Source organism: Conger conger, chromosome 4, assembly GCF_963514075.1.
Source record: "Conger conger chromosome 4, fConCon1.1, whole genome shotgun sequence".
Lineage (NCBI taxonomy): Eukaryota > Metazoa > Chordata > Actinopteri > Anguilliformes > Congridae > Conger > Conger conger.
In genome coordinates, this window is record NC_083763.1 from 12,471,365 (window position 1) to 12,493,866 (window position 22,502).

Sequence of the window (22,502 nt, forward strand, 5' to 3'; positions counted from 1 at the left end):
ACCTTGGCGGAGAGCGTCCTTCGGAATCTCATCCAACTCCGTCCTCGAGCCATCCTGTGAGGACCGGCTTAGTCGCCAGGGCAACCGCCATGTAGCTCCCCCAAAATGCCCCCCGCCCCCACTTTTCTAGGTACTCTTTTGCTAGGTACCCAGCATTTCCAACCCCCCCTTCCCCCCCGCCCTTCCGATGCTTTGCCAAATCCTTTGTCGTCTTCCGAGCAGTACACTCCTCACCCCCTCCCCCTCCCCCTCCCCCTCCGCTCTGAATCTCGGGAGAAATGCTTATGCAATCAACTTGTGTCCATAAACCAGGTCGCCGGGCAGCGTGAATCCAGTTTTTATTAATCCAGATTCAGTTTGATCAATACTCAGGAGGATGAGGGAACTCGCTCGTAATGAGGTCGCTGTATTAAAGCCCACGGTACCCGCTCTAATGAAACAATGGCCATTAAACCCAACTGAAGGCCACCGTTTAGACTGAAGGACCTAACGGTTTGTGAAGAAGCAGGGTGGTTCAGGATCGTGGTGACGGTAGGAGACTGTATAGAGTATTTCGGATATTTGGATCTTTTTGATTGACACGATACCAGGGAATGTCACCCAATGGGTAGTCAGGAGCAGAAAAGGGCAATCTTTTAATCAGTCATTTGATTGGTGGATTTTGATCAAAAGGTGATGACTTCTATTTCTAACCCCCCACCCCAATTATTAAACCTCAAATCAAAAAACGATCAACGATTAAAATACTGGACACAAAACATGCACGCACAAGCGTAATTCCTTTTTTTCTTTTTTTTTTTTTTACACAAAAACCGGGGGGGGGGGGGGGGGGGGGAGGGGAGGAACCCAGGCACTGAAGCCTTGTGCCGGAATCTTCTACCTGAAAATGATGCTCTGCAAGTCGAAGGGGTACTCGATGATCCCCGTGGTGGGGATGCGGACCCTGAGAACGTCCTGCTGGGTCGGCAGATAGGAGGGCTCCGCAATGCGATCCAGATCGCTTAGATAGCTAGGGAAAGGGAGAGAGACAGGAAGAACACACACACAGAGGCATGACGGACAGCAGGCAGCTCAGCCCCACCACCCCTCCTCCACAGCCGGTGGTTCGGTCCACGCCAGGAACGGACAGCACGTCCGGGGTGTACCATATTCAGCTTTCTAAGAGATGTGGGGGGTGGTTGTTTTTTTGTTGTTTTTTTTCCCCGCCACCACCATCACCACAACAACCACTCCCAATATCTCTCAGGAAAACGGAAGAGATTCGGACCCAGTTAGCACCTCTCTCTGAGACAAGCGTCGCAGGACCTTTCAATGAGAAGGGGCCGTTCTATCCCATTCCTTCTTTCTCGGTAAGAAAACGGTTACCGAATTCAAACGAGGGACGGTTCAAACAGTCTCTTCGTCTTTTGAAACTTTCAGCGGTCGGAGAAACAGCCGGAGGGGAAACAGCCATTTCTCATACAATTGATTTCTGCCGGTCCTGGTCTGCCCTGACTGTTTTATTTATTTATTTATTTTACATTTTTATATAAGACTAAAGTTATTTTAAAAGAACGGCATTTTCCCCCCTCTCACTGAGTTCATAAGGTGTGAATGCTACAATTTAAAAACAACACACCCTCACACACCATTGTAACCGGTGTAAGAGTACACTTTAATTTCCTTAAATAGAATACTATTCAAGAATTCATACTCTGACAGTAAATCGAAATAAGATATCACGCCTTCTTCCAGTCCCTGTGTGTCACAGAAGTGACCCCTGACCCCTGACCCCTGACCCCTGACCCCTGACCTCAGCCCGCCGCGTGCGTTAGTCTCAGAGAGGAGGCGCCCTCGGGGCGACCGCGAGGTGTCAGGGCGGAGACGGCAGCAGCGACCGTGCGCACACAAACACACACAGACACCAGTACCTGAAGATTATAGTCTCCAGATCAAAGGGGTACTCAATGATGCCGGTAGTGGGCACTCGAACCCGAAGCACGTCCTGCTGGCTGGGGACGTACCCCGGTACAGTGACGCGGTCTATATCGTTAAGATAACTGTGGAATGAAGGGGGACAGCACACACTGGGTCCAACCAAACATGGAGTAATGGTGATAACATCAAACACACACAGATTAATGATGATAATCAAACACACACACACACACACACACGATGATGAAATCAAGCACACACACGGAGTAATAAAATTAAAATTAGACGGCATTGAGAGTGTCTTTTAAGGATTTCAAAAACGATGAACAGTCACGATGGGAAACTCACCTGAAGTGCGTGTGAGACAGGTGTGAGAGAACCACATTCAACATGTGTTCCATACTGATCCAAGTAAAACCATTGCAATTTCGGTAGAAGTAAGAATATTTTAGGGCCTAATTGCCATTTCTCCAAGCTGTTTGTGAAGCGATTTCCCACATGACATGACATAATTATGTTTTTGCATAATTATTGGATGACGTTGCTAAGTGGTTTACACAGAGAGCTGACCACAGGGGGCGTAGGGGCAATTGGGCCCTGGGGGCAGGGTTGGGGGGACTACGTTTTGTGGGCGTTTCAGACACCAAAACCAGGAAGAGAACACTGATGCGTGTGGGGCCTTTAATTCTAATTATCCAGTGCAAACGGCAGCATGGTGAGGCTGCAATAAGCCTGTCAATTCAGTCACGGATGACGCAACCGTTTTCAATGGAACCCACAGCTATACTATCCAGGCCTCATACCACTCTTCCTGTGTCTCTAGTCACATGACCTAAAAAATCAATGGCCAGCCAAACAGCATGTGTGCTTGTGGCCAACGGAATGTTCACTCCAATAAACAAATGGGATATTGGCCAAAGCACATTTGCGATAATCACTTTAATGACTCCACCGTTACAGAGCAATACCACGCTGAACTTTCCCCCACATGTGACTGAGCAAGGTCCTACTTCAGCCAGTCAACAGGAAGGTAAAGGTAAAGTTTTGTCTGTGCGTGAGCAAGTGAGTCTGCGTGTGCGTGCGTGCGTGCGTGCGCAGTCAGAATTAATTCATTTGACATTAGCACAGGACAGATTATTGGATTCCTGTTGATATAGAGGGATATAATCACACAAAACATTCATTTCAGGATGTGCATTTTCACAGTTTTCCACTGTATCCTCTGATACGTCTGCTGCTGCAGTTGAAGGTGGAGAAGGAGGAGGAGACTGAGGCATTCCAGGGCAGAGGAACAGCCTCCCTCTCTCTCACTCTCCAGTGAGGCAGAAACGGAACGCATCCGCCTTCACAATAACCGTTTAAAATTCCTGACAAATGCAGAGCCTGATCTCTTAAACTGTGTAAACAGACGACCGTTCCAGAGGCCGGCAGCCATTTTGGCTCCTTTGGTCTCCATTCATCAGGGGACAGCAGCTGAGTGACAGGCCGTGCGCTGTGCGGCTCAGTCGCCAAGGGAAACCGACCCTTCTAAAATGGAATCCTAACAAACTCGCTCACTTTGCCTCTGTGACATCACGCGTGACATCACAAGGTCCCAGCTGGACGAGCGGAGCCCAGGTGGCCCATCCTGACAGGTACACAAGCTAGCATGCTCATATTTTAGCCTGTCACAGCAGAGCTGAACAAAATAACCCAACTAAAAAAAAAACCTGACAAGAACCACCAATCGAGCCCTGAGGGTACAAGCGTTTCTAGAACAATAGTGCAGGACCCCAATGCATTCTATAAAATGTGTTTTTAAAAACAAATGGTAAAATCAGCCCGAGGGTACCTCCTGTCCTGATCTACAGCAGAGACCGTGGACCTGATTTACTAGGAATAGCATTTCAGCACAAAGCTAATGACGCGAGCAACGACTGGTGCAAAAACAAACGCAGTCCAGACCGATCATTGAGCCACAAGTTTCGCACCTGCTGAAGTTCTAAGTCAAGCAGGTACGAGCGCAGCCCTAACTTGGGAGGTAAATTAGCAGAGTTTAAGGTTACCGGACGATCCAGGTCACGTTCTGCTCTGACCTCACGTTTTAGCCTAACAGTGGTCCTCGAAATTTCACGGTATTCACATTCCTGAAATATCACGCAAGTTTCGTTAACATCGGCCCGGCGGCTGTTGTCGAGGAAACCAGGGCACCGTGTGCACAAGCGCCCTTCCTGACTGGTCGCCATCGCCTAGATTCAACAGCAGGGAAGAACGGACTGTACTGGGTTCTACACAACCTATTTATACATCTGCGTGTACACTCAAGCAGTTGGGGTCAAGTGCTTTGCTCAAGAGTTTGTAATTTAGCTCATGCTTTTAACCAAAGCAACCTACAGTTGATTAGACTAAGCAGGGGACAATCCTCCCCCCTGGACCAATGCAGGGTTAAGGGCCTTGGCTCAAAGGCCCGAAAGCCGTGCGGATCTTAGCGTGGCTACACCGGGGCTTGAACCACCAAGCTTCTGGGTCCTATTCAAATTCAAATACTCTTCTGTCCTTGATTCACCTTGCCTGGTGCAATTGAGCCAACCAAGCGGACCAGAAGGCAGGGTTTGCACTTTTTTTATTTTTTTTTATTATTATTATTATTATTTTATTATTATTATTATTTTTTGTATTTTTAGTATTTCATAGGCTCCAACACACCAGACAAGCTCAATAAAGTGTAGAAAACTATTTGAATCCAAAATAACTGCTTATTCGACCCAGGTCTGCAGGGAATGGAGCCTGCAACTTTTAAGTTACCAGGCCAGTTACACAACTATTACGCTACTACGCTACGATACGTTTGCATGGCTGTCAATGCCGCTGCTTTTTAACCATTTATTTTTTTCAGTAGCGACGGCACATGTCCGCAGGGATACAAATGTTTATGTGTGCAACGAGTGGAAATGTCTGCAACAAAAGTGTTTGTGAAGGAGAATGATGGACTCGAGGTCTGGATGAGTATTTGATGTTCCTCTGTGTGCAGGAAGTGGAAGGGGCGAGCAGCAAAAACCCCAAACGGACCCCCCCACTCCCTCCCCTCGCCCCGATTTGCTTACTATTTGGTGGAGTCCGACAGTTGGTATTCTCGCCGCCGGTCGTACGCCTCTTGGATGCCAGGGTCGGACCACAGCGTCTTTATTGCGTTGACGTAGGGGTGGTCGAAGGACGACACTTTCTCGACATCCACCTCCTTTACCAGCATGGCGTTGGACTGAACCAAAGGATGGGGGGGCAGAGAGATCCGTTCAGTTGTGTGACCACTTTCAGACATTTAACCCTCTGAATAACAGCTATTGGAATGTTTCCCCCCCCCCCGCCCCCCCTGTTATGAACATTCTAAATCACATGAGACCTCACACATTAAAGGGTTAAATGCTTCTTCTTCTTTTTTTAACACAATGATGGAATTAGAAGTAAACGGTGCCAGGGGTCAGACAGTATTGCAGTTTTAATCTGAAGATCCCATTTTTTATTGTGTTCCTTCGGTGCAATTATTGTTTTCTTAACATAGATTATGAGAATATAAATAATATACCTATATTTGAGGGCTTTATTTGAGGTGTTTATTAAAGTGAATAGTGAAAAAAAAAAAATTGTGCTCTTAATTCTAAAGCCCTTTCAGTGTCCAAACCATTTCACAATGGAGCGGACACGCTTAAAATTCCAGTTAATACAAAAATAAAATTTCCAAAATTGTGCACTGGAAAAAAAATAAAATAAAAATCTGATCCCATGAAGCCTACTCACACGCTCTGAAAGGAACCCATCAGGCAAAGGTAATCTCAGTCAGCGCCCGAGCAAAGTGGATTTCACATCTTTCCGTTTTGTTTAACAGCGTGCCAATTTGAATATTCTCAACTACGCATCTCACACCCACACTGACGTGTGGTGGGGGCTTCAGTGGCGAATGACAAAGGCGTTTTGCATAGCGGTAGCATTACCTCAGAGATTATGAACAGCGACAATCTTTAGCCCGTCAAAACGCTTGCTACTACCACAACAGGAGGTGTATTAATTCAGCAGCAAGCACGCCAATGCAGAACTGCTTTACATAGACAGCCGGAGATCGTAGTGGAACCGATTCATGAAAGCCAGGCCTGGGAGCCCTCATTCAGTGAGGAGGCCTGCAAGGTAGTATTTAGGGTGTTGTGAATGCTGTTAATTGCGTAAATGAAACCAATTTACACGACTTGACAGTTCAGCTAAATTTCTTGACAAGCTGACAAAGGGAAGCTGAAGACTTCTGCCTCCTAATATGAAAACACTTTTTTTTCGCCAGCTACCTGACTAGTGAACCGCTTTTGGTGTGTTCAGCCAATTGTCAAACTCGAGACAACCGCTTTTTGCTTGTTCAGCCAATCAAACTAACTTGAGTCAACCACTTTTGGTGTGTTCAGCCAATCAGTTAACCGAGTAGTGAACCGTTTTTTTGGAACGTTGAGCCAATCAGCTAGCTTGAGTCAACCGCTCTTGTGGTGCTCAGCCAATCCGCTAACTGAGTCTTGCAGACACAACAGCCCCCACCCCAGGCAAAGGGGTCCGCACACCCCACGCGCCCCTCAGACACTCCGGCCGGAGCGGACGGGAGGGAGGGAGGGAGGGCTCACCTTGTTCTCCTCGTACTTGTAGCCGATCTTGAGGTTCTCGGTGGCGCGGATCATGGACTGCATGGAGGTGAAGATGTTCTGGTACACCAGCTTGGTGAAGCCGCGCTTGTCCTCGTCCGTGTAGCCGGCCCCGTGGATGATGCGCATCTGTTTGATGAAGGTGCTCTTGCCACTCTCGCCCGTGCCTGGGGGAAAACGCCGGAAACAGGAGGTCAGAGGAGAGACCGCAGACGACGGCTCGGGCTAGCTACGCGGTGGGGGGCCGAGGCTCACCGTCCCAGGCTGTTGCTCACAGTCATTACACGGCAGTTTGATTGATTGGCAATCGAGCCAACCGAGAGGACCACTGGGTTTGCACTGGTCTGGTCACAGTCACACAGCACTCCAACTGTATAAAGAGCAAACCCCCCTACTGTACATCACACAGGTAAAGATCCCACCTCACTGTGTCCTTTAAGGTGAGCTAAAGCACAGTCATTTTACCCGTGTGATTACTCAATGGTGTAAAACGGAGGAGTCCAACCTCCATCGTACTGCACTAGAGCAAAGGTACCTGCGTGAAGATGTAGCCTAACTGTATAAAATGGAGGATCCAAATCTTGCCCATGACCTTATCAAGGTCTTTAAACAAGTCTTTGATTTTGATTTTATATAAAAAATAAAAATAAAAAAGGCTGGACACGCCAATATAGAAGGACATGCGGACTCAACGCAAATACAGCGGATATAGATCACGGAAAAACAGGCAGTCACGTTAATCTTACCGAAATATTGCTACCGCGTTTAAATAAATCGCTGAAACACTGTGGTGTGCCCGTACAGTGTGACCGGCCCACAGTCACACCGTGAGCACAAGCCCCAGCTCAGCTTACGCACCGCGGTTAGAGAGACGCTTCCGGAGAAATCCTTCCCCCCCCTCCGTCCCTGTCCTCGCCCGCCCCCGTGACATCATCGCTTTTGGGACGGCGCGGGTTTCGGAGCGGGACGCGGCCCTCCGCGCGCGGAGGTTAACTCAGGTAGCCCGTCCTCGAAACGGAGCTCAGCCTCTCCGGGGTGCAACTCGGCAATTAAACATTTTTGCACGGCGTTTGTGTTCGGGATTTGCATATCGGAAGCAGTGCGCCGTTTAATCTTTCGAGTGTTTTCACACGGAAAACTAATAATACCTTTAAATAATTCAACTTCAGAATGCGGGCGTGCAACCCATAAATCTGGTTCCCAGATCTGACGGCGCTTCATCTTTCTTGCAGTACCACGGCCCCAGAGAAATTCCAGTCACCTTTACAAATTTCCTGAAATCGCACCCAGCAGACCAGCCCCTGAAATCGCACCCAGCAGACCAGCCCCTGAAATCGCACCCAGCAGACCAGCCCCTGAAATCGCACCCAGCAAACCAGCCCCTGAAATCGGTTTCAGACCGTCAACATGAGGACTTTGTCTGTTTTCAGTGCCATTTTAAACGTGCGCCCCACACACAGATAATGTGCACCGACCAAGTTGTCATTTGTGTGTGTGTGTGTGTGTGTGTGTGTGTGTGTGTATGTGCACTTGTTCCCGTTTGTGTGTGTACACAACTCACACAAGTGTGCGCACAGACACAAGAATGGACAGACACATGCAGACAGAGACACATGCAGACAGAGACACATGCAGACAGAGACACATGCAGACAGAGACACATGCAGACAGAGACACAGACAGACAGAGACACAGACGGACAGAGACACAGACGGACAGAGACACAGACGGACAGAGACACAGACAGACAGAGACACACACACAGACACACACACAGACACACACACAGACACACACACAGACACAGAAAGACACACACAGAGAGACACACAAAGACAGACAAAGAGACACACAGATAGAGAAAGACACAAACACACACACGGGGGCGCACGCAGACACAGACACAGACACACAAAGACAGACAAAGAGACACACAAACAAAAAGAGAGACACACAGACTCTCACAACTGCATAATCGGGGAGCAGCAGGCTTGCTACCCTGATACTCATGTTTGTTTGCAGCAGTAATTCTCCGGTGACGGAAGCTCACACTCACACGCCTGCACAGACTCAGGGAGCCCAGCCGAGCGGCGCGGGGTGAATTCGGGAAGGGGGGAGAATGTGGGTCAGAACACTGTGTCTCCGCCAACACATGGAAGCGCTCAGACTCCTTGGACGAAGTCTCCCGCTCTCTCTGCGCTCGACCGTAAGGCACGGCGAGGAGCCCGGCTCTGCTGGAGACTTCAGGGGCGTCTCAAATCGACCTCCGTTCCCGATGACAAAGAACCGACTGTCAACTCTGATTAACGGGGACGGGCGGGTTCCGCCGTAACGGGAACCGGCGCGGATGGCGTAACGCTGCCGTCGCCCGCCGTTGTCCGAAAAACATATTTGCGCTTTTAAGAGATCGCCGGAGATCGATTTCAGCAGACACTGGCCGCAGCACCATTTGCAGAACATCGGTGATTAGCGGGAGCCCCCGGAGGCTCTCTAGCAGAATGTGGGTGATTAGTGGGGAAACTGGACAGAGTACAGGGGTGCGTCTGGCTCCAGATCCCCCCCTCTGTAAAAACAGGACAGAAGCCCCGCACGGCGTCCGCAGACGAGGCTGAAGCCCGGAGCCTGCGACACGCTAAACTCCCAGAGTCCTGCGCGGGAGGGAAGGGTGTGAACGGTGCTCGTTCGACGACACGGCCTCCGATACCGCCACCATAGCGCTCATTAGCGACACGGGGATCTCTCCCACGTACAGCGTGAACGCTGCTTCATCCCTGCTCGTCTTACTCCTCCTCTCTCTCCTTCTCCCTCTCTCATCCCCCCCTCTCTCTCATCCCCCGTGCATCTCAGTCTCTCCTTCACCCTCCCTCCTCTTCATCCCTCTCTCATCCCCCTCTCCTTCCATCCGTCTCAGTCTGCCTCCCCATCCTTCCTACTCCCCCTGTATATCACCCCATCTCTCTCCCACTCCTTCTCTCACTCCCTCACTCTCTCCTCAACAGTCTCTCCCCCCCTCATTCCCATCCCTCTCTTTACCCCTCCCCCCCCCAGGCTGAGTCATCAGGCTCCACTGCAGGCCCTCATTGCCGTGGTGACCGAGCGGCAGCACCGCGTATCTGACTTCCGCTGGCCGCGTGCGCAGAGAGAGAGAGAGAGAGAGAGAGAGAGAGAGAGAGCGTGTGTGTGTGTGTGTGTGTGTGTGTGTGTGTGAGTGAGAGAGCGTGTGTGTGAGAGAGAGATAGAGAGAGAGCAAGAGAGCGTGTGTGAGAGAGAGAGAGAGAGCAAGAGAGCGTGTGTGCGAGAGAGATAGAGAGATAGAGATAGAGAGAGAGAGCGCAAGAGCGTGTGAGAGTGAGAGCAAGAGAGCGTGTGTGAGAGAGATAGAGAGATAGAGAGAGAGAGAGGGAGAGAGAGAGGGAGATAGAGAGAGAGATAGAGAGAGAGAGAGCGCAAGAGCGTGTGAGAGTGAGAGCAAGAGAGCGTGTGTGTGTGAGATAGAGAGAGATAGAGAGAGAGAGATAGAGAGAGATAGAGAGAGATAGAGAGAGATAGAGAGAGATAGAGAGAGATAGAGAGAGATAGAGAGAAAGAGAGAGAAAGAGAGAGATAGAGAGAAAGAGAGAGAGAGCGCAAGAGCGTGTGAGCGAGAGTGAGCGCATGTGAGCTCCATTAGTGTTACACAACGCCTCTGTTCCCCGGCCGTGGAGCGCTGTGCCAGGGCCTGCTCCTCGTTGGGCCTGACAGAACCGGGCCGTGAGTGTGAAACCGGCCTGGCTGGCTCTCTGTCACAGTGTCACTGGCTGCAGTGAGGCATGCAGTGGTTTTTAGCAGTGGCTTTTGTAGTGTTTTTTTTGTGCATAGATTTTTTTGTAAGGGCCTTCATTTCGCAATGGTTTCTTTGCACAGATTTTCTCAGTAGTTTTTTTTTGCCACATTTTTCTGTATTGATTTTTTGGACCCTCACCAAGTGCCACAGGCTTTTTTTCTTTTTTTATATATATACCACCTTCAATTTTTTGTCTTTACTCCATTTTCTTTTCTGTGTTCAGCCAGGCTAGAGTACCTCAAATCTCTTGCCTAAATCTCTCTCCATGTAGCTCAATTTATAATATCTAATTAATAAGCTAAACTCTGGGCGTCTTAACTGGGGGGTTCCTAATTCATTTTCTGCCCGGTCCACTTTCTAGGATACGAATAGAATTGGCGGGCTAACTCACACCCCCTCACTCCTCCCAAATTCAAAAGGCAGACAAAAAAAATGCCAAAACCTGAACAGAATTTCTCAGGGAGGCCCTTAGCTGACGACCCATTTCATTCATAAAAGATCCTTCTCAGACCAGGGGAGTTAACGGTGAAATCTGGGGCCGGGCAGTGGTGGACGTTTAGGAATTCAGGCAGGAACCAGGGTGGGGGGCACGTAGCTGACTGCAGCATTGCCTCTTGTGGTTTTGCTTACCATACCAAATGCCTTTTGCACGTTCCTTTGGCTCAAAGCATCGGTCAAATGACCAAAATGTCACTGTAATTGTAAAGTGGAAGCAGCCATATCCATGAACACATTGCAGGGTCCCGCCCCTCTCTCCCACACGGAGAGCGTAGCTCCTGGAGCGGACACGCAGGTGCATCATTTCCTCTCGTTCGCCCGCCGCGTGGTGACGTTGGTGCAGGAAAAACTGGGTTAGGCCAAGGACAAAAGAGCTCTCCGCGGCACGCCTTCCTTCAGAGGGACAATTATCGCCGAGCGCGCACGAACGGAAGCGTTTCGGAGCCGCCGAGAACTCGACGAGGAGCCAACCAGCCCTCAGTGTGATAACCGAGAGCCAATCAGCCCTCAGTGCGATAACCGGGAGCCAATCAGCCCTCAGTGTGATAACCGAGAGCCAATCAGCCCTCAGTGCGACAACTGAGAGCCAATCAGCCCTCAGTGCGATAACCGAGAGCCAATCAGCCCTCAGTGCGATAACAGAGAACTCAAAAAGGAGCCAACCAGCCCTCAGTGTGATAACAGAACTCAGCGAGGAGCGAACCAGCCCTCAGTATACAGGTCTTTCATTAAATTACACTAAAATTGCTGTTAGTATGGATAAAAATCTGACAAAATCATCGCTCTTGACCCCCATTAAACCCCCTATATTTGCATTTGCATTAAAAAAATATTATCCCACATACATGTGGACTCAAGTGCTTTAAACAGCATTGCACTCGATGGAATGAAGACAGCTTTGCTACCATTTGCTAGGCTAGCTATAGCAGCAGTCTTTACACGTCTAGCTAGCGGTCTAGTTAGCTTCGCGTCAGGCGGTATGTCACAGATTTAGCGGGATAACTGCACAGAGCAACGCCCAGGACAGCGGTGTTTACTTCAGTCCACGTTCCGGTTTGGAAAGGGTTAATCAAGCCAACTCAGCAATTCTGCTTCGTGAATTAATTATGTATTATGCATTTGTATAAGTATCATTATACAATGGCTGCAGGTTTAGGCCAATTGTGCACTTGCCCGCCACTGTAACCAGAGAGCCGTCGCATCCGAATACAACACATCATCTAGTCCCTAATGCTACTTTCAGCGATCTCAGTAGCACAGCGAACAATACTAATTTCACGGAGCTACAAAGCCAATAACAGCATCCATCTACTTCCTCACTCCCACTGCTGGTACATTAGCAGTTAGCAGTGTTTCCGCAGAACATCACTCAGAAGAGTGGACTGTAAAGTGTTTATAAGTTCAGGAGTTGTAACAGATCCATCTCCGTTGGGTTCCCCTCAGATAGACTAGCTGAGGATAAATCCAGGGGAAATGAACCAAATTGTTCATTAGCGCGGAGTGGTGTTTCCGAGGAATGAAATGAAGCTTGAAAGCACAATAGAGTGGGATTTTCTCTCTGTGATTACAAAAGATGATTTTGAGAACTGATTCGGAGAAAGTGATGGTTCTCCCAGTTTGGGAGAAACTGGAGCATTCATCAGTCACTGGGGGAAAGGTGGTGGAGTAGAGGGTGCAGAGTTTACGCTTGCACTTTAATTAAAACACATTATTAAAACCTAAAGCACACACACACGCACGACCTCCTTCCAAATCGCCACCAGTAATATCCAGCTGCGATTTTGCTGGAAATGTTTCTTTTTTTCCAACAAAGACAAGAGAAATATTGGAAAGGGGGGGGGGGGGGGGGAAGAGAGAGAAAAAATAATGCATAGCTCCACTCAATACCACACTGAAGTAGCACTGGTGTTAGTCTCCATGGCAACCACTTTCTGTGTTTGGCAGACGGTGAATATAATTCCCACTGCCTACAGGCGAACGCCATGCTCTTCATCATAATCATTTTAAAGGCACATGTTGCCCAGTTTAACGTTCGTTCCGGCTGAAAATGTCAACATTAAAATTTTAGTGGTAGTGACGCAGAAAATGTACCTTTCTGCAACGTGAAAACAAAGCTGGAGCACCTCTTCCACCGCAGCCCAACCTACCAAGTTATTAAGGAAGATGACTGCTAAATCCCAGAAATTGAACAGGTACCGTAGGCCTACTGTGGAGGTTTAAAAAGCCAAAACCCAAGACGCCACCCATCATCTAGTGGTAGGCCTACACCACGAGTGTAGGTGCAGAGAAAAATAAAAACTGAAAACAAAAAAAAGTATCTTCCTTTCCACTTCCTTTCCAATTACTTTGTGTTTTGCCGACTAAGAAAATCAGGTCAGCCCATTCTCAAACACACATTTGTTATATAAAACGCTCAATCCCCTCCTTCCCCTACACTGATTATGTGCAACTCCGTTTAGTCACAGACTCTCTAAGGCCACAAACTGCCCGCTTGTAACACACGGCTCTATAAATAAGAGCACTTCCACTCACAATCCCATCAAACGTGTTCCCCTCTTCCAGCGAAACAAAAACCCATTGTGTGCCGCTATCCTCTCGATAGCTTTTTTAATATATATATATATACATACATATATATAAATAAATAAATGAAATATGATTCCAGGATAACCAGCTGCTCCAAGCCGAATGGCTTTGGGGGGTGAAACCGGTTTAGTCCTTCTTTCCGAATGGACGTTCGAGAATACATTTCCTCCCATGAAATCCAGATGTGGTTTTAGCCAGAGGGACAGATGAGACTTCCCTAAACTTCTCCTACAAGGCTCAGGAGATGCGAGTACCCAGAATTCCACGGTGCGCCCAGGATTCATTTGAAAGGGAGGCTAAAGGCTAAATTATGCTTCAGTGACAAAGTTTTGTGCCGCTGACCGGCTGTCCTGCAGACCTGTAGGCCTAGACCTGGGGCCACATTCGCTCAGGAGGTAAGAGCAGTCGTCTGGCAGTCAGAAGGTTGCTGGCCCGTTCCCCCACCCCGGGTGTGTCGAAGTGTCCCTGAGCAAGACACCCAACCCTAAATTTCTCCCAAAGAGCGGATTGGTACAGCGCATGGCAGCCTATCGAGTGTGCGCGTGCGAGTATGGGTGAATGAAAGGCATTCATTGTAAAGCATATAAATGCAGTCCCGTTACCATTAACCATAGCTATCTCACAGGTGTCCGATCTGCAATGCCGTCGTAAACCCAGACGCTCCACACGCAATTCATCGGGTGTTTTGCAGCTGCTCTCCACTACAACAGTGAGATTTTTTATTTATTTTTTTTGTCGTGGAATTCTTCCTGATTTATTTCGCGTGATCCCATCACAAGATTACCCCGCCGTTACAATCTCCCCTCTGGCGCTGGAGTCACCGTTCACTGGGTTACGCAACGCAGGCCGGCAGCTCCCCTCCTTCACCAAAATCCCTTTGTTTGGCTGATTCATACACTTATTAAACACTACGCCCAAACACACTTCTGGAAGTACAAGCAGTTCATATCTTACTTTCCATCCGTGCTTTTTAAATGACGAGTAAAGCCCGTTCGTTTCGACTCTGTCCGAGTCACAAAGTCTGCCACAGCTTGATTTTTTCCCTCTCGAGACAAAAGGCCGGAGAGCAGTTCCGTAAACCTAAATACTCCCCGACTGGCTGGGAACGTTTTTTGGCAGCCGGAGGACATCTACGCGCCCGTGTCCGATTGATTTAAGAGCACGTAAATCATTCCTTCCCAAAAAGAGACTTAAATTTCCTGTTTGGCGTTTCCTTCTGAGCACGCCGCTTTTGCTGGCTGTCAGGGAGGACCGCGTGGGTTCGCTTCAGACAACATACACCGCGTTCAATACCCAGGGTGCTAACGGGCTAGTAAGTAGTCCTGAGGAAACGGTGGGCTACTTACTAGCCCGTTAGCATGCCGGCTGTCGGGGAGGAGCGCGTGGGGTCACTTCAGACAACATACACCATGTTCGATACTCAGCGTGCTAACGGGCTAGTAAGTCCAGTGCTTCCTGAGGGTGAGCTAGGTTAGCAGAACAAGAGGGCATAAATGGAAATTGGTTCAATTCCACAGACATTGGGATTTTTCCCCACATAGCGAGTGGTCACTACGTGAAATAGCGTGCCGGGACATGCAGTGGAGGCAGAAACACTGGGGGCTATCAAGACCAGGCTTGATACGGTGCTAGATACCATTCAGCTTTTAGACAAACTAAGCAGTAGGTACATGTTCGTGGTAGGAAAAGGCGAGCATTGCTGGGCTGAATGGCCTCTTCTCCCGGTTACGTTACGTTATGTTTCCTCAGCACGGTACAAGCGGTAGCCTAAGTTTCAGTAGCTACCAATTTATGCCACAAAGAACAGCTTTGGCTGGCACAGATTCTCCTCATTGAACATTCCAGTAGTGATAGTTGTGTCTACTGCTACTTAACCCAAGAAAATTATACACAGGAGACAAGATGGACAACATTGCCAGGCTACCTATCTTGATACAGTGTAATCAGTATTCAGATAGTTCAGTATGTCCATCCGATAGCCGAGTGGGCAAACCATTCATTTAAACTACACAAAATAACAATAAAGCAGACAAAATATGATGTATTAGCGATTACATTCCTTTTCTCATGACAAGCTAGATGAGGAATTTTAAATCAGTTTGTGCACTTAGTTACAGAATACCCTGGTCACGACATGGCGTCTCTTAATACCACATCCATCACAATCTGCGGTGTCTTTTTCTCATGAAGCCAAAACCATTCCACGCCCAGCAGTAAAACATCAAGCGGACCCCTCTTTCCAAGTAAGCGCCTTCACCCGCGATTCCAGAGAAACGTGTCGCGTGACCGCCAAGTCAAGTGTGCCGTCCTATCCTCTCCATCTGCCCGACTCCGGCCACTCCATGCCGTCGTTATGGAGATGGAGATATTTTCAGACCTGGGTCAAAAATCTCATTTCAATCAATTTAACTCTTTAGATGCTAGAAAAAAAAAGAGGCTTCTGCAGACCGCAGAGAACGTGGCAGAGCACACAGATGAGAACGTACAAATGGGCTTACCTTTCTGAAGGGTGAAAATAGGTCCAAAAGCAACGTGCAGGGATTTTAGGGTCTCCCTAAAATACAAAGGCTCGGCCTTAAGCCTGCTGAAAAATAATAATAACTTAATAAATTATTTAGCTGACACTTTTAGCCTTACAGTTGATTGACTAAGCAGGGCCCAATCCCCCCACCTGGAGCAATGTGGTGTTAAGGGCCTTGTTCAAGGGCCCAACTGCTGTACAGATCATATGTGGCTACAGCAGGACTTGAACCACCAACCTTCCATAGGAAGAGACTTCACAAAGCCAGATGCAGAAGCAACGACATTTAAATCTACAGGAAACCACAAAGAGAATACACAAACACAGTCACAAGCACATGAACGGACAGGCACAAACCATCCCATTATTAGTTTTACGAAGGTTCAAAATGTCTACACGTACACGGTTTGAATTCCAAAGTTCTTTCACAGTGTGACAATGACTTGGGCAAAAGGAATATCAGACGAGTAGAATCAGGTCTACAGGACTGTGGCTCTTGTACAGTTATGTCGCTTCAAAGGAGGGAAATGAAATGGAGGCTGAGAATGTGAAACGTGCATGATTAATTCTGCAGTTCAGCCCCAGAGGTCTAACAATGTAATAGGGAAATGAAAATCATAAAAATTATGAATGGAAGCATAAGAAACGACACCCTTTTTCTTGGGCTCGGTAGATTTCTCAGTCCGAACTTTCACTGCCCACCAAACAGTGTGACCCGCTCAGAGGGAAATGGACATAACCTCTGTGAATACGCTCCAAGGCCTTATAAACACAGTCTGACCTGCTCAGAGGGAAATGGACGCAACCTCTGTGAACACGCTCCAAGGCTTTGTAAAAGCAGTGTTTTCTCTCACACAAATTCACGCACAAACCTAAGCATACGGAAACACAAATACACACTAGCACAGAAACACACACATATGCAAGCACATAGATACACAGACACACTTGTGCGCAAATATACATGCTTACACAAATGCACAGATACACAGACACGCACGCACACACAAGCAGACACAGACAATCCACTTTCACACTTGCTAAAGAATTGGTGGAGTAAAGACATACAGCCTCTCTGTGGGTTAGACAGCTTATCTGCGAGTTAGAAAGTGTTGCTGGTGCAGCAGACAGGAAGCGTTGCCCAAATAAGGGCGAGAGGACCGGGAGCCATTATCTTACAGTGTTAAATGTGCAGCACTGCCCTTGGCTCTATTTATACACTGCAGTCCCTGCATGCACTGCCACTGCTGTTCATGAACTGGGGCAGCCCAAACTGCAGCCTGGCAACCGCCCCGTCACTGCAGCTGGACACAGCCCAAGAGAGGAGAGAGGGAGAGAGAGGGAGGGAGAGGGGGAGAACAGGGGAGAGAGAGAGAGGGAGGGGAAGAACAGGGGAGAGAGAGAGAGAGAGAGAGAGAGAGAGAGAGAGAGAGAGAGAGAGAGAGAGAGAGAGAGAGAGAGAGAGGGGGAGGGGGAGAACAGGGGAGAGAGAGAGAGAGGGGGAGAACAGGGGAGAGAGAGAGGGAGGGGGAGAACAGGGGAGAGAGGGAGAGAGGGAGGGGGAGAACAGGGGAGAGAGAGAGGGAGGGAGGGAGAGGGAGAGAGAACAGGGGAGAGAGAGAGGGAGGGGAAGAACAGGGGAGAGAGAGAGAGGGGGAGAACAGGGGAGAGAGAGAGAGAGAGAGAGAGAGAGAGAGGGAGGGGGAGAACAGGGGAGAGAGAGAGAGAGAGAGAGAGAGAGAGAGAGAGAGAGAGAGAGAGAGAGGGGGAGAACAGGGGAGAGAGAGAGAGGGAGGGGGAGAACAGGGGAGAGAGGGAGGGGGAGAACAGGGGAGAGAGGGAGGGGGAGAACAGGGGAGGAGGGAGGGGGAGAACAGGGGAGAGAGAGAGAGAGAGAACAGGGGAGAGAGAGAGAGAGGAGAGAACAGGGGAGAGAGAGAGAGAGAGAGAGAGAGAGAGAGAACAGGGGAGGGAGGGAGAGAGAGAGAGAGAGAGAGAAAGGGGCCGGGGTGAGGGAGACAGTGAGAGAGGGGCAGGGGGGAGAGAGAGAGAAAGAGAACGAGAAAGAGAAAGAGGGAGAGAGAGGGGGAGACAGTGAGAGAGAGGGGGAGAGGGGAGGGAGAGAGAGGGGGAGACAGTGAGAGAGAGGGGGAGAGGGGAGAAAGAGGGGGAGAGGGGAGAAAGAGGGGAGAGGGGAGAAAGAGGGGGAGAGGGGAGGGAGAGGGAGTGTTAGAGAGGGAAGAAGAGGTAGAGGGTTAGAGAAGTAGGGAGAGAGGGGGAGAAAAGGAAGGGAGTGGGAAAAGGTCCAAGCAGAGGTTTGCACTGCGGTCGACTGCTATGCAAATACGCCAACTCAACTGTGCAGATAATACGGTGTGCTGATGGAAGCCGGTGGCTCACACATTCAAACGCCCTGCTGATCCCTGTGGCCGCCTGACACGCGAGGCTGAGCAGGAGGGCCTTGTGGGTACTGTAGTCTTTAGCGAGACGTGCCACTGGACTGAAGCCAGGCTTTTACAGACGCAGGAAGGACTCGATTTATCACCTCCTCTCCCAGTTCCACACTGAACAGTTAGCTCAGGGCTACCCATCTCTGTTCCTGGAGATCTACGGTCCTGTACGTTTTCATTTTAACCTAATTTGCCGCATCGGATTTCTACCGATTAGCAGCTTAGCGAGATCTCTAGCAGTTGAGTGAGTGTGCTTTTTAGTTAGGGTCGCAGTGAAAACCTACTGGAACGCAGATCTACAGGAACAGGGTCGGGCATCCGCGAGTTACTGCCACTGCCAGCCTGCAAACGAGACTAAAACAAAACCAGCCCGTACCGAGATTAAATGCACCGCAATGAATTGGAAATGTGCGGAGGTAAAACATTTTTTTCCACATTTCACAATGCATTATGAAAAATATATATTGCAATGCATCTTGCATATAGATGGCAATGTTTTGCGCATGTTCCTAAACCATAGTGCCGCAGTACCTTGATAATACACGGTGCCCTAGATACCATACTGTGCCGTCTGTTGGCCCGGAATAGGGGGGACTATGTACAAAAAGTGCTGTCAATTGTACACGGTGAAACCAAAATGTATAAAAATACCTTTAGATAAGAATCCGTAATTTAACCTCATGTGGTTGATTGCTAATTAAAAACTGTGGAGTGCAGAGCCAAATCGAGAAAAAGTGTCTTTGTCCCAAACCTTGTGGAGGGCACTATTTCATGTCAGTGACTGCAGTGTACTCCATGTTGCTGTCATACGGGGAGCGGGACAGGGAGCAGGGAGAGGACTGGGAGGGGAGGCAGGGGGCAGGAGGGGGGGCGGGGGGCAGGGGGCAGGGAGCGGGACAGGGAGCAGGGAGAGGAGCAGGAGCAGGAGGGGAGGCAGGGGGCAGGAGGGGGGACAGGGGGCAGAGGACAGCCAGATCCCCGTCCTGCAGCAGGAACAGGTGCCTGAGTGGCTGGCCCAAACGGACCCATGTAAGGAGCCGTGGCAGAACTCCTCTGATCCTCTCCAGTGCTTTCGGGAAACCGCTTCACCCCGGAGCCAGACGGCTCCAACGCAGCGCTAATGTACCCGGCTCTCCTGGTAACCCGCTAGCACGCCACGCTACGGAAACCATCCGGCACCATCGCTCCCACAAAGGGCAAGCAAGGCTCGCTCACGAGCGTTAGGTCAAAGTAGCTTTCCCTTATCGTTTCACCACTGTGTGCTGCTCACTGAACTCATTACGTTTACTCAGTGAACAGAAAATGAAAGGAGGAAAAAAAAAAAAAAAAAACCCAACACAGTAAACCATTTGAAGAGTAGGTTTGGAATATTTTGTGCACTGTTCTAGAACTTTCAATTACCAGTAATGATTGTGACATCAGCATTGGAATGTTCAGTTAGGAACATTCTAATCCCATTATTTGTGATGTCACACCATAGATCCAGTGAGCATTTTCCACACTCAGCTGCCCTAATGGCGGCATTGTCCACCGGAATTCCTTGCGGAGACCCAGCGCTCATTAAGAATCAGCAAGGTCAGCGGTTTTGGTAAACTGAAGGTGCTGACAAAGGCGTCCCCAAAGGTCGCCCCTCTATTAAGGTCACAGAATTCCCCTCCTGTAACCGTAATTCGTCAGCCAGGGCCATCCGCCATTCCCGTTAGCCTCTGTGACCCGAGCGGATGCCAGGACGTCATTAATGTACTATAAACGGACAGGCCTCACCCGTGTGGCACCCTCTTCCTCACACATACCTGCTGACCTTCATTCACACTGCCGTTCACACGTACATCCCACACTGCCTACACGCACTTCAATTCAAGGATTCTTGGGTGCCTGTCAATTCAACATTACACTGTCCCTGGCATGGAACAGAATTAAAGTTTATTTTAAAACTGTCCCTCGTAATTAAATACCTAAAAAAAACACCAGTAAGTATAATTTACATCAGCCTAATGTACTTACATCAGCCCAATTCACATGTCAATAATGTTCAGTAAAATGTGAATAGAATTGACAATCCGATTATGGCGCAATAGTACAAGCAGGCCTTTCACGCCACTTCAGCAAGCGTTTTTAATATTTTCTACTGAATCATGAAAAACTTTGATTAGAACGGGGATGGAAAAATAACGAATTGTTTGCAACGGTTAGCCTCTGGAATGAGCCTTCTCGCCAAATCAAGCAGTCGCTCCCTAAAACCAGGACTCGCATGCAGAAACGGCATTAATAAAAGTGAAATACGAGTGCATGTCATTTCTTGAAAAAAAAAAAAAAAAAAACATTTTGGCACGGTGCATGAACGAAAGCCTCATTAGAAACAGGGTAGAAGTTTGCTGCTTATTTCTGAAATCCTGTTAGCCCCTCTATTAGAATCCTCCAACACTCATTCCCAGCCTGGCCGGAATGTCTTTAGCCTGGAAGCTGTGATGTCAGAAATGCATGATCAGAATGTTCTGAACCAAACATTCTAATGCTGATGTAACAATCACTGCTGGCGACTGAAAGAGACAGAGCTCTAGAACAGACTTAGAATTTTGACTTAGAAACATTCCCAAAAAAAAAAAAACCCTACTCTTCAAAAGGATAAGGATGTAGATTACCCTGAAACGCACCAGACTGCCCTCTCTGTAGCACTGCAGGGGGGGTTCAGAAACTGTCCCGGGCGCGCTCTCTCCGATCCGCCGCGTCCTGGGCTGAACCCGTTTCTACGTGCAGCGCCTGTAAGGTCTGTATTGCAGTCACCAGGTGAGCATCATAAGGCATCATATGGCCGTGTTCTAAAGCTGACCCGACCTGCCGGCTCTTCCCAATGGCCTGCTGTGCACTCCTTTCAGTGAACTGTAGGATTTCAGTTCCTGCACTATGATGTTAGCAAATGTATGCGTTATAAAATCAACATAATAAAGGTTATTGCAGCTAGCATGCACCATTTCTGCACAATGCTGAACTCCTAAGGTTACTTTTTGAGCGTTGTGCAGAAATGGTACAAATTGGTTTTACCTCCCCCCCACCACCACACCACCACACCCCCCAATCAACACACTGACTGACGAATGACTGATGGACAGATGAAACCAGGGGAACAGCTGCGAAAGAGCACAGTCACTCACACACACACACACACACACACACACACACACAAGAACAAGAGCACCAGTCTCAACCAGTGATAACCACACACCAGGTGTCTTCCAACTGGGCCATCCAGCAGCCACCCCCGACCCCCCCCCTCCGGGGCCACGAATATGACCCGCCCTGTGACGCCACCCCTCCCTCCTCCTGCCGAACCCCAGGGGCAACTCAAAGCCAGCCCCCACAGGGGAAACTGCCCAGAATGTGGATGAACCCTTCACACAGGAAGACACGGGAAAGGCCGCCGCTTGTCAGAGATTTAACGACACACAGTGCCTGCCGAGACCAATTATCAAAGCCGTCAGTGTGACGTGAAGATGGGGGGTGAAGATGGGGGTGACACTGGCTCAGGAGGCAAGAACGGTCCCCTGGCAGTCGGAAAATTGGTAGTTCGTTCCCCCATTCAGGGTGGGTCGAAGTGTCTCTGAGCAAGACACCCAACCCCCCCCAATATCTCCCGACGAGCTGATTGGTAGCTTGCATGGCTGTCTGTGTGTCTGTGTGTCTGTGTGTCTGTGTGTCTGTGTGTCTGTGTGTCTGTGTGTCTGTGTGTCTGTGTGTCTGTGTGTCTGTGTGTCTGTGTGTGTGAGAGAGAGAATGGGTGAATGAGAGGCATCTAAATGTAAAGCACTTTGGATAAAAGCGCTGTATAAATGCAGTCCATTCACCATTTACCAATATGGACGAATAAGATCACTGCTTCTTGCAAGATTCTCAAGTTGAAATGAAAAACACTGGAGCCACGCTGCCAATCAAACAAGGTAAAGGGGCCAGACAGCTACAAGAGACAATAAAACTTGCAATAAAACCCAACGCCGGGGTGGTTGAGAGAGACGGGCAGAGAAGAGACGGGCAGAGAAGAGACGGGCAGAGAGAGACAG

General features: G+C 49.0%; 1 protein-coding gene across 3 annotated transcripts in view; it reads right to left on the minus strand.

The window, feature by feature from the left end:
* LOC133125773 (guanine nucleotide-binding protein G(q) subunit alpha-like) overlaps positions 1-22,502 on the minus strand; it is a 46,258-nt gene that overhangs the window by 10,493 nt on the left and 13,263 nt on the right. Inside the window, exons 2-5 of one of the 3 annotated variants that reach the window (XM_061237355.1) lie at positions 6,552-6,736; positions 5,001-5,155; positions 1,911-2,039; positions 881-1,009 (exon numbers count right to left, since the gene is read on the minus strand). In XM_061237355.1, coding sequence (XP_061093339.1) covers positions 881-1,009; positions 1,911-2,039; positions 5,001-5,155; positions 6,552-6,736 — 598 coding nt within the window. The remainder of the gene's footprint in view (positions 1-880; positions 1,010-1,910; positions 2,040-5,000; positions 5,156-6,551; positions 6,737-22,502) is intronic. The other 2 variants (XM_061237356.1, XM_061237357.1) reach the window with 2 other exon arrangements.